At 49.4% G+C, this 13,101-nt stretch overlaps 1 protein-coding gene across 1 annotated transcript in view; it reads right to left on the reverse strand.

The window, feature by feature from the left end:
* LOC122378006 (basement membrane-specific heparan sulfate proteoglycan core protein-like) overlaps positions 1-11,553 on the reverse strand; it is an 80,365-nt gene extending 68,812 nt beyond the window's left edge. Inside the window, exons 1-5 of the mRNA XM_043358714.1 lie at positions 11,464-11,553; positions 5,830-5,952; positions 5,393-5,521; positions 3,422-3,535; positions 365-472 (exon numbers count right to left, since the gene is read on the reverse strand). Of these exons, the coding sequence (XP_043214649.1) occupies positions 365-472; positions 3,422-3,535; positions 5,393-5,521; positions 5,830-5,952; positions 11,464-11,530 (541 nt within the window). The 5' untranslated portion in view covers positions 11,531-11,553. The remainder of the gene's footprint in view (positions 1-364; positions 473-3,421; positions 3,536-5,392; positions 5,522-5,829; positions 5,953-11,463) is intronic.
* Positions 11,554-13,101: the final 1,548 nt, after the last annotated feature.

Consider the following 13,101-nt stretch of genomic DNA (forward strand, 5'->3'; position numbering starts at 1 on the left):
GAGCTTTTTTATTTTACCAAAACATACAGAGCATGCAGATAGGTCCCAACCCTATTGCAAACGGTTAACGATAACTTATTGATTCTCTGGAAGAAACAAGTGGAACGGATCTACTTACAAGTGGCTTATAAACAAGTGGAAGACCAATCTACTTGTGGCATGCAGTGCTTCCGAGCCAAGCTTAACCAGAAAAATCTTTTGTCGTCCGTCAAGATTTAGATGAAAAAGTGCGAGTGCAGCATTATGTGCTTCGTATAAACCGATTAATCAACACTACATTATAATAGAGCGACCTATTGTGAGACTAGAAAGCTGTAAGCTCGTTTCATGCAGCAGACGCTGGGAGCTGAGGTGGCTATCGTACGGCAGTCGCGCTCGTCGGCAGCGCTGGCGCAGTCCTGGCGGCCGTCGCAGCGCGCCGCCGCCGCCACGCAGACCCCGGCGCCGCAGGGCCACTGGTCAGCACCGCACTCTGGCACGCACACCGACAGGCAGACGACACGGGCCGGTCGGAGAGAGCACGGGATAAGATAGTAAATTATATGTAACTAGATTTCAGAGATGAGTGAATGATACTAGAGAAAAAGCAGATAGGAGAGGAAAAGACAAAAAAGGAAAGCAAGAAGAGTGAAGTAATGAAAAAGGTGTAATAATTCAAGTAATGCACAGTGATAATGAAGAAGCCATGCTAGACGTAAAAACGCTGGTATCGAGATGCTTTTTTTTTTAAATAATACGTCAGATTTATACCCCACATGACGAAATATCCATTTCGTTATCATAAGATTTAAGCATTACACTGGTATGTAATCTGTGCATTCAAATTCGTACAAACATACTGAGACACTTAAACCATTTTTGAACTTTGTGCATTATTCTATTGAGCTTTTATTCAGTTGGTAAAAGTGCTTTCGTTCATAGAAAAGGGATATGACAGACAACTGATCATAAACTAAGGTAGGACTTAGACCTGACTCTTCAAACGCACACCAAGCCATGCTGAAAACCCCGGATGCGTGCAACAGGTGCAAACGTCCAACGTAACGACTCGGCAAGCCGCCACAGTGACTGTTCAGAGACGTAACACACGGCCCACGGCCGGCAAGCTCACACAGATCGGTGAATTACCTATGTACATTTATCTAGATACGCGGGTCTCGTGGCAAACTTAGACTTGATACTTCTACGGACTTGGCGATTGAATATTATAAGCGATGAATTATCCCGATGACTATCTAAATGAACACTTTAAATGTTTTCGGAATCCACAATAATAACTGGGGCATTCCACGATAGATCGTACCAAGCCCGTCACCCTCATCTCTCAGATTTTAATGAAAATCGGTCCTAGGGGTAATCATAGGCCCCGAAGACGCCTGGCAAAATATCAGACTTCTCGGATCAAAACTTTTTGAGTTATATTGCATTACATTTTTTTAACTTCGGTATGTAACGGTGAGTTTGATGGCCTATAACTCAAGAACGGGTTAAGCAACCAACAAACAGTAAACAACACTAAGCTTGCGATAAATCAAAAATTAATATTACTATTTAAAAATTCCAAAGAAAAAATTTCATTGTTGAGCAAAAACCTTAATCTTTTTTCATTTGCCTCTAATGACTTTTGGGACCAAAATTTTTTACATTTTTATTTTTTAAAAATAAACTTCATGTCATTACAAATCGACATGCAAAAAATTAGAAAGGTGTTCTTTCTATAAGTTCCTCATTTTCCCGCAAACAAAATGGGTTTCGAAGGGGTTGATACGACCCCAGCACGCCGTTTCGCTTCTAATAGAGCTAGAGCCTCGCGGAAAAAAACGAGCGTGTGTGCCGTTACAAGTCGCAACGATTGGTACCCGATTTTAAGGTCTTAGGTTAACCGGTAGCGTCTGAGGTCAGGTCACGTGACTGAAGTTCCGGGTTCGGTTTTTAGTAAATAACTTCGCAAAAAATGGCCGCAGAGCCGCGATTTTGGGATCATTGTGTTCGCCTAGCTCAGGTGCATCGAATGGTATACTTTTTGCTAGGGTGAGGTCAACTTAAGTAGTTGACCTCGGGTCCAAGGTCAGGTCAGAGCCCCTCAGGTCACGAAGCTGGGCAAAGGGTATCATATGGCATATCATTCGATTCGGAAGGTCTTCCCGAGTCCATTGATGGCTTTCCCGACTCTCTAGCTCCATTTGATCGGGAGTTATTGACGGAAAACTCGTACGACCCTAGTGACGTCATAAATGACGTCACGCAAGGTTAACAATGCAAAAGTAAAGCATTGGACTTTGCAAGGAGTGCATGAAATCACGATACCATGTACGTGGGATAGTTTTAGATCATTCTCGGCGCCAAAATAACAGTTTTCTATATTTCCCCATTGATTTATAACAGTGATGTCACGTGACCGACCTGACCTCATGTAACCTTGAAAAATTCCCAGATATACAAGTTGTGAGACCTCTGGAGGACACCATGTATGCGTCCTGTAACTTTCATCTCGGACAGCTATGGTCATTGGCGTCCAAAACAATGTCAGAACCAAACAGCCTTTTTCACCCTCGCGCTTATAGGAAAGAGGGTTGGATGAACCCTCTTTTCACTTTTTTCAGATGACTTAGACTTAAATTGAAATTGCAGTAACCCGTGATGTCACTAGGCAGCTTTACCACGCCATTTGTAAGCTTCCCTCCCGAAATCGCTATTCGAAACCGTTATCGTGACGTAAAATAAATACATTTATAGAAAGAACACCTTCCTAATTTTTTGCATTCTTCTTAACAATGAGCCAAATATTTTTTTAAAGAAATAAAAATTCAAAAAAATTTGGTCCCAAAGTCCAAAAAATACAAATGAAAGAAAACTCGATATGTCATATATCAAAAATAGCGTATTTTTCGAAATTTCAAAAATACATATTAATCTCTGTTTCATTGCCAGTTCAATGCTATATAACATTTGGCATTTGAATAATCCGTCTTAGAGTTACAGCCCGCCAAACTTAGCGCTGCAAAGCAAGATCCAAAAAATGTTATACACCATAACTAAAAAAATACTTATCTGATAAGCCTGACATTGTTACAGGTGGATTCAGAGCCCCTGATTACCCCTGAGACCATTTCTCGTCAAATTCCGAGAGATGAGGGTGTCAAATTGGAAAAAAGTGGTACGATCTATCGTGGAATGCCCCAACTTATAATTAGTAGCGGTAAGAGAAGGGCACAGGCCCTGTTACACCGCTGGTTTTAGTGCAGTGGTGTGCACATATATGATTATCCAACTTGTTTGTGTTTTTGCATCTGCTCGCTAAGAATCCTTGCTGCTGTACACGGACCACCTCTCTTTGACTACTGTGAATGCATGCCTACCACTCGACCCCAGCCTCAGAGAGCACTGCGGCCTACTGTCCGCTCCCCCTCCCCCGACTCACCGCAGTCTCTCTCGTCGGCGCCATCACTGCAGTCGTTGAAACCGTCACACTTTCGGCGCAGATCGACGCAGGACCCGTCCCCGCAGCGCAGCTCCAGCGGCGAGCAGGTATCGGCTGCGGCGGGGCGGTGGCCAGACAGGCACGGGCGAGGTCAGACACGGACAAACAGACGGACGAACAGATCGACAGACCAGACGGACGGTGGGTTGGGTGATTCAGCTGGCTAATACGATAATGCACGATGCATTACGCATGTGCAGCCCAGTCATAAAAACACTGCACGGTTGTACGAGGCGTGATCGGTCAGCTTGATGCCCTGATGTGGCAGGGCCCAACTATCGGCCTCGAACGTCGAAGGATCTAGCGGCCGGCCACGCCCAGTGTCGGAAACAACACCGAACTGTCAAATTGGATAGCGCTCGAAAACAACTACAACGATGTAGTACTTTCAGGGCAAATGCCTGCAATTGACTGACAGCCCTGCACGCCCAAAATGTGTATCAGCTAGTGGTCACCCCATCCCCTGGGTCGCTGCAACAATATTGCACAAAGGGCTGGATTCCGTGCCTAGTCTGACGGTTGGGACGCCGTACCGGTCGGGGGACGGCGACAGACCCTCATCACTTATATCTACTCCACAGTCTAGACACAGGGTTAGCGAGTATTCCATGACCGTGAGCGAGTCTGGGTACGGGACACTGTCACCACAAGGCTTCCGACGGCGGTCACCGGAGCTGGACGACAGGACTTTATCATAAAGGGTAGCACCTGTCACAGAGGGTAGAGTTACCAGGCGCGGCTTACCAAGCCACAGTGCTCTACCTTTGTGACCGGACCGTGCGGCTTTTTTCCCGCTACGCATGAAGGCATCACAAAAGTACTAAACAACGTCAAATGATACATGAACTTAATGCTCCAGCAGCTTTCCTACAGCAGTTTTGTCCGCTGTAGCTAACAGATAAATAAACACCTGTTGCCTCGACAGTCGACAATTCATTTATGTGGAAACAACAAAGTCGTACCTGTATTACATATTGTAAAGAATAACAACGCCCTTCACACAGGATAAGCGTAACAAAAACAGATAGTTAGTTATATATACAAATGGTAGCCACTACTAGGTAGCAAAGCAGGTGAGGTGCAAACGTTGATCACATAGTAGGCGAAATGCTACTGCCGTTCTGTGAAAAGCTGGAGCCACATATCAGGCGCACATAAAACCGAACGAACATTTAATGACACTCGACAGGTGGATGGCATCACTACTAAGCTTGTAAGGCTTGTGAGACAGCCGCGGCTAGTGCTCCTGGTCGAGGTGTGAGAGTGATACCAACAGCTATTCGCTGAGACATCGCGGTGATGTGGCCACTGGCAAAGCAGTACAGGTGATGCCGAAGCGACTGTTACAGCAACTGCTTCATGATAGGGAAGTGCGAGGTGGGTGAGGAGAGGAGAGCGAGTAATCTGTGGCTTCTAGCTCAGAGGTGCGGGGATAGCCGTGGCTATTGACCGAGTAGTGCGGGGATAGCCGTGGGTAGTGGCCGAGGGGTGCGGAGTATAGCCGTGACTAATGGCCGATGAGTGCAGGGGACAGCCGCTGGCTACTGCCAGGTGAATCTGAGTGCTGCAGCGGTGGCTATACGGGCCCGGAGTGCAGGGGACGCCCAACTGCCGGCCGGGCGGTGCAGGGGTAGCCCAACTGCCGGCCGGGCGGTGCAGGGGACGGCGCGGCTGCCAACGGGCGGTGCAGGGGACGCCCGACTGCCGGCCGGGCGGTGCAGGGGACGGCGCGGCTGCCGCCGGGCGGTGCGGTGCGGCGCTGGCCCGCGCCGGTGCGGTGCCGTTTGCCGCTGGCGGAGGCCTCTCTCAGCCGTTATGTACAGTAGCGGCGCGGTGCTGACTGGCGGGCGGTGATCGCAGACGCCGGTGCCACATCGAACTACGGGTGTCAGCCGGAGGCTGGTCACTCACTGCGCGAGCCGCACTGGCTCTCACTCTCGTCGGAAATGTCGCCGTCGGGACAGTCGCGCACGCCGTTGCACTTGAGCCTTATGTCGATGCACTGTCCGTCGTCACATTGCCACTGATCCGCTCTGCACGCTGGGGTAGAGCGGCAGGTGTTATACGGTGTTACCACCGACGTCACATCGGCTTCACATCACTATCTCATCGGCTTAGCCGTGCCGCAGTAATTTTCGCTCACTGCTACGTAGCAAGAAATGTAAAAACTTGCATTTCCGATTGAATTATCCGAATTAAATAACCAGATCTCCAATGGTATGTGAAATGTGAATACCTAGCTTGTTGAAAAAGACCAATGACTAGAGGTGTAAGTGATCCCAAAATCTCAGTGAGATCCCGAGTGGCCCTTCGGGTCTTGTCCGCGCGTTTGACCCCGGGACACTTACGGCAGCCCATCTCATCGTCCCCCTGTGGACAGTCTCTGCGACCGTCACACCGCTGCGACATCGGCACACACTGCAGCGAGCCGGCGCACGTGAACTCGCGCCGCGCCACGCACCTCGGGTTGGCTAGAACACAGGCGACTGAGGTCAGAACGGCAGAGGCGGCAGGACGTCTCATCGGCAGTGGTAGAGCCAGCACAGGACGGCGGCAGCCGACAGCCGCTGGGTAGTGCAAAGGTACGCAGATAATATGTAATGACCACAGCCCGCAGATAATCATGACTGAGTTCCATGGCGGGACATGAATTGTTGCCAGTTGTTGATAACTCATACGCATAATAAGTATGTAGGTCTAACTAAATGCGCTATGCACCAGGCCATGAGCGAGATGTGGCTAAAAAAAGTAGTCAATCAATTTTAAGTAACTCATGTCTGGATCGGATCTAGAAGTCGCTGGCACTGCTTTCTGTAATTCAATTCACCACTATCACTTCGAGAGGCCGAGCCGTTTTTTTTTCCACCGATACGGATTCTCGAGCCGCGGGCCGAGGGACAGGAGCGGCGCTAACACAGGCGCCCGTCCGCAGGGAAATCGCCGACAGTCATCAACTCGCATTATCGGCGAGTGACGCGCCGCGTTAGCCCTGTTTGTAGCGACTGGCAGACTGAAGGGAAAAAACAGTCTGCTAGCGGAAGACACCCATCTCCACCGCTTCAGCTCGAGTTAAATCGAGGCAAGGGTCCGCCGGTTACCGTGGCGCCAGCTGAGCTCTGACTGAGCAGGAGTGATGAGATCAGGTCGGCGGGGCACGCCCCCTCTCAGCACGAGCCTCGGTGAGGGAGGCGCCGGCGGTCACCGGCTCAGCCGCCCGTCCGAGTGGGAAACGGTGTCGATGGGCTCGAAATACAGAGAGGGCGGGGAGAATGAAAGCTAGTTTCATATTACAGGACGTCGAGTTTCCAATCACACGTGAGAAACTTGACCTAAGTTCACCAAGTCACGAGATCATTTGACGTGAACGTCTGCAGAAACGGCTTCCTTGAAAAGAATCAAACGCATGAGATGTACTGTTTGAAAGAAATCAGCTCGACCCAGCTGCTCTATAGAATCCCCAGTGAAACCTATTCTCACTGCATTGTATATGTATATTCAGGATTTTTTACGAAAATAGAATGGGTATAAGGCATGCAACATCGCGTTGGTCATCAACCAGTCGGCGATATGCTTACGCTTAGGATAGAGACGCAGGAATGCAAGGCCACCGGACACTGCCGCGTGCTCATTCATTCCAGATCGCTCTAGTCACAGAATGGGAGTGGGACGTGGGTAGGTACTGCTGCGTGCAGCAGTTCTGCACCATTGGAGCGCTCAGGTCACCGGGTCAGTGTGCCGAGCACGGACACCGGACCGGCTCCGGTGGCATCGCGGCGCAGTGCGCACGTGCCACGCACTGAGCGTCCAATGTTTGGCCTGTTTCAGGAACGGAATAGCCACCGGCAATTCACCCTGCAGAATCTTCTCACGATGGCACTGGACCGATTGGAAAGACAGATATGGACAGGAAGACAGCTGGACTGGAAGGATACCTATAACCAAAAGAGGATGTGGATTGTAACCTATCTATTGTGGACTGGACAGAGATTGGACTCGAATGAGTTATAGCGGAGCATTCTCACGCCACGGATCCGCGCCGCGCTGTGAGCAGAGGCGCTGAGCGAGCGACATCTGAATAGGACGGCGGCGCCGGCCCGGTCCGGTTACAATGGAGCCAGCCGGACACCGGACACTGGCAGACGCCGCCCGAGGGCCAGTCGCTGAGTCACCGCCGACGGCGGGGGGCGGTCGACTCCGTCAGACAACCCACGAACAGAGTCCAGCAGAAAACCGACAGGCAGCTGCAGGTGACCCCATCAGAGACAACCAGTGGGCGGCGGTCGACCTGTCAGATAACCAGTGGGTTGTGGCAACTCCATCAGAGACAACCGACGAACGGTAAAGTCCATCAGAGACAGTCAGCGGGCAGGACCGACCCCATCACACAAACAACGGGCAGCAGAGCACATTGATGACCGGCAGAAAATCACCGGTAGCGGCTGACCTCATCAGAGACAACCAGTGGACAGCGACCGACCTGTCAGAGACACGAGTGTGGGCAGCGGCCGACACCATCATACAACTAACGAATGTCAAAGTCTACCAGAGACATCAGAGACATCAGACCGACTACATCAGAGACAACCAAATGGCAGCGGCTGACCTGTCAGAGACAACCAGTGAGTAGCGGCCAGCCCCCCCATCAGAGACAACCAGTGCACACTGGGCCGATCGCCAGGTCTAGCACGACATGGGTAAACAAATCGAGCTTTGTGGATGTGCAATGAAACCTATACCAATTTGTTCAAAAATGATCATACTACATTTCTGTGGACTTTGTTTTCCAACACAATTGCTATTTCATGGCGACAACTCAGCTTAAACACGAAGTTCGGAATCGTTTGGACCGAACTCGTCCCCCGCACTCTTCGACAACGTATCTTTGATCCACGAAAACAATCACAATTTGAGGAGGAGTTCCACATTTATATACATCAAACGATAGCTTCGGGTCTGCAGAACACACATAACTACATGAAAATGGCGAACTCTTACTTGGTTATGATGTATTGGCACCGCAAAAACTTAAAGACGAAAATATAATTTCACATAATTGATGTACACACAAATAGACTTTTAAAAAAAGTACCGCAAAGTACCGCTTCGAAAATCTCGCTACATGTCAATGATTCATTGCACTACAAGATCCAACAGTCATTTTTTGCGACTTTTTGCGACTTTGGATGTAGCAGCCAAACATCAACCCGCGCCGGACCGGTGCTCGGCGTCAGACGCGCCGGGCCGGGAGGTGTTGATTGAACACTCCCCTTCTAACTCGGCTCTTGGGCCACATAGCGACACGTAGTAAGTGGCATTCGAAAGAGCGCCCGAAATTCCAGATGGAGTATTTAGTCATTTCTAGGTCAGGTCAAAGGTCACGTCACCAGAGGTCATCAAAGGTAAAATGTTGCATATATCAACATTTCTCGGAAACCGGCCCTTACCTCGGGGACCAATAGAGCTACATCGTCGCGGAAAAGTGCATTCAATTGCTCTTTTAGCGGTCTTTCTGAAATAGGCCCTCAGAATTGGCTTAACCCTCGCCCCTAGTGGTGTTTTTCCAGCCGGGAACGTATAGAAGGGGTCCGTTGGACCCCCCCGCCGTTTCGCCCCTGATCGAGCTAGAGCTTCGCGGAAAAGACGAGCGTGTTGCCCGTGACAAGAGGAAGCTGATGGTACCCAAGTGTAAGGTCCTAGGTCATCGGTTGACCTTCCAGGTCAGGTCAATGACCCAAATGTCGGGAAAATCGGGACCTGTTAGAACGTCGTAAAGGGTGGCTGCTATGGGTTTTTTTTTTTTTTTTGGGTGCTGATCACGAATATAATGTTATTTACGATCATAGATGATGTCTTCATACATTTAGGCCAGGTCGGGTCAGGTCAGGTCAGGTCAACCAGTAAGGGTTTTGCCGGGTATTTGCAGTAGGTGGCAACCGCCTCTGACAGCTTTTTAACATGTTACGAAGGCACCAAAGCTACATAGTAAATGTTCAAGTGGTTGCTAGATTCGAATTCAGCTCCAAAAACTAGTCTAGAAACATGTAAAACTCGAAAAAGTGAACCAAGGTCATAAAAGGTCAATGACCTTACCTGACCTTCTGGTGACCTTGACACCCGCCCTAATGCATGGGAGCAACATAATATCCCATGTTTGAACGCTTTAAACCAAGAAAAGACTGCAAACCCGCGGCTAATGCGAGCCGACATACGCTGAATCGCGATTCCGGCCAAACATGGTCTCGAAAGAAGGTCACAGGTCAAAGATCATTAAGGTCAGGGTCATGAAATTTTCAGGTTAGCTGTAAAAGTAGTTATCGCGAGGTTACTGAAAGTTTCGTTGCGATCGGCCGCTTTTTACGCGAATTACTCGCGAAAAACCAAGGGTTCCGTTCGAAGATTCAGGCCCTGTCGCGCTAGAATGGCATATCGGCCCACTGTGCAGTGGCTAGCTGCCGATCCCATCAGTCAACGCAATAGGCAATGGCCGACCCCGTCAGACAACCAACGGATAGCAGAGTCCATCAGAGAATGGGTTCAGAGACTGGAGGCGCGCGGTAAAACAAGACCCCTTCTAGCACTCACGTGGGCAAACTGACTTCCAGTTTCGCGAACATCTTAATTGCTATTTAAAACATCAATTGAATGAAAAATACCTATGCTGGTTTAGCAATGCTTGCCAGAGTAGAATATCTTACGGCTATGATAACTGATCAGATGAAACATGCTATCTCCAAATGTAGGCATAAATAATAGTGGACAAACTATTCAATATTCAAAGGCATGCGGCACTTCTCGTAGTTGATTAGAAATCTTCGCCATTTAGCCGTGATTTCTCATCAAGAACACGGAAGAGAAATCACTTGATGGGGATTATGGTGCTAATAGTTGAGACCCTCAGTCATCCTTGGATAAATGGCCACTGATAACGTCGCCCACACTACTACCCACGCGGCGTCTTTTATTTAGTACGATCGGCGGGCAGCCGAGCTCGTCCCACGGGTGCCGCCCATGGAGTGTCGATAACCTTAACGGAAACACTGGATACAAACGCTGGAAACATTGGAAGCATAAGTTCTCGCGAGGGAGCAAGCTTGGGATTGATCTCGAGCGTGAGGTTCATCGAAGAAACAAATAAATGACCACAAGTTTGCCATTACATAGGCGCTAGGCATAGCGTACGTTGATAGTCAAATTTATTATTCAAAATAAACGAAAGTAGAAACTATCTTGGATTTTTAGTTATTCTTAGAATCTAGGTACCTATAGGTATCATAAAATGAAATGCTTGAACTGCATGTGGGATGTTCACTTTATTTAGCACACCTTAATCATCTTGGTTGGCAGAAGCTCCATAATGGAACGGAGGGATACTTACACTCATAGCTAATTACATCAAACTAAACTTAAGCACTGGAAGCGTGTTCGATGCACAAAAACCTTATAAAGCTAATAAATAGGTATTTGATAACCGCTAGTAAACTCATCAGTTAGCTTGAAAGGAAGTGTGATAGCACGGCAAAAGTAACTGGATGATGAGAATTAGGATAAATGAGGTTTAATAATGGGGATAAATGGGGTAAAAAAATCATTTTTCACTTTTCATAAGTTGTCGCTGGAAAATGCTGGAAATATTTGAAGTTGAATGGAATAGTGACTATAAGCAATATAAGTACAATCAACAATTTCAATTACCCAATGTGCCGATAAATTGCATGCAACTCTATACGTTACATTGTATCATAACATTATGAATGAAGGGCAAGCGGCAAGTAGCGAAACAGAGAAATGGCGACCAGAATAAAGCACAATAACTGCATCAGTGACCTTGCAGCAATCTGAAGCCTCGTCGGAAGTCTCAATTATGACCTAGGTTTCTATGTAGCATATTACTCAGTGGAGGCCATTCCACTCATACCGTTCAGTTGAGGGGTTGGCCGTTCCACTCATACCGTCTGACGGAGGGCATTGGCCGGTCCACTCACGGTCGAGTGTGAGCTGGGCGTGCAGTCCGGCGGACAGGAGCAGCAGCAGCGGCACGGGCGTCCACATGGTCGCCACCAGATCCGACACGAGACACCGGGCCGACGGCGGCGACACGGCGGCGGCGGCGCGTCCTATCGCCAACGGCGCCCGGCACACACTGACCGAGTCGAGCTGACCGGCTCACACTGGACGGTCGGGCACGGGCGGGACCGCCGGCCGTCCGGCTGAGGTCCTTCTCACATACACAAATATCTTTCTACATGGCTCACCATACCGATTCACAAGACCGCTGCTAACGCATTCCTTTCATTGCAGAATAGTTGAAAGCAAATTCCAGCGCAACTCTGATCCGTGATATGCAACTCTGACATGGGTGGTCCATTAACATCTTGGCATTATCCATAAGAAATAATAATAGACGAGAGCAAGCCAGAAATGGACAGCACTTTCATGATCCGAAAAGGGTTGCCGTTATTTGTACGAAAAATGCCAATCCTATGTCAGCTCACTTTGAACTTATCTTATTTTCGATGGGCAGATTTAAATGGTGTATTTGATATGCATCAACTAGGTTCTAAGTAGTCGGCTCTTAGTTATCATGATTGTCTGGTGTTAAAAATCGACCAGAATAACGTTGTCTATCCGAAAGGTAAGTCAATGCTGAATGCTGCTAGTATCTTATACGATCTGTTACCAGTAAAAGAGATGGATTAAGCTATCGCCAGGCTAGTCCTACCGTCATATGGCTTCTTTTAGCTTTGCTCGCCCGCAGTGGCAAATAGTCCAACATTCCTCCATCGTAATCGTATAGGCAGGGGTAAGGGAAATCCTCCGCCACTGAGTATCCCGTCATTGGGTATCATGTGAGGACATGCGACCTTTCGCCGTCTCTCTCTCTCTCTCCTCTTCTTCTCTCTCTCTCTCTCTCTCTCTCCTCTCTCTCTCTCTCTCCTCTCTCTCTCTCTCCTCTCTCTCTTTCTCTCTCTCTCCTCTCTCTCCCGTTGCCGGGCGCGCACCGGAAGCGGCGCTCAGGTGCTGACGGATGACGGCGGGCCGGCGTGCAGGTCACGGCGGGACTGGCTCGACAATAAACAGACCCGGCCGGCGCCGATCGGGGCGACGACACTGTGCACGCATGCCGACACGCCCTGACTGAGCAGCCGAGATGCAGCAGCCGCCGGTGTTGCTGCGGTGTTCCAATGGCACGGGTCTGACAGGAGGACTGCCGTTTAAAGCAGCGAAGCAATGAGGTAATCTACACAGGTTCAGGCACAGATTCACAGGTTCAGATTGTGGTAAATGAACACACATCCGGTGGCGCCCTGGATGCTGGTCAAGCGGTGGTCCGCGTTCGCTCCGGCGGCCGGTGGCGGCCTGCGGACAGTAGTAGCCCACTGAAGGCCTGCTAAGACGTCGCTGCGAGGAAGGAAGGCGTCGCTCAGCATACGGCACGGCCTTTCCCGGCTCGTCAGCAGTGGTCAATATTTGATTATTCTGTTCCCGGCAAGGACAAGTGGACCGTCCATTGTCAGCCTCGTCTGAAGGGCGCTCAGCCGAGCGGTCGCGTCGGTGAGAATGCCCAATACTCATGGCGGCCTGTCGATCGCCCGGCCCGGCGCTGCAGAAGTCGGCAGAAA

Source organism: Amphibalanus amphitrite, unplaced genomic scaffold, assembly GCF_019059575.1.
Source record: "Amphibalanus amphitrite isolate SeventyFive unplaced genomic scaffold, NRLGWU_Aamphi_draft 000053F_arrow, whole genome shotgun sequence".
Taxonomy (NCBI): domain Eukaryota; kingdom Metazoa; phylum Arthropoda; class Thecostraca; order Balanomorpha; family Balanidae; genus Amphibalanus; species Amphibalanus amphitrite.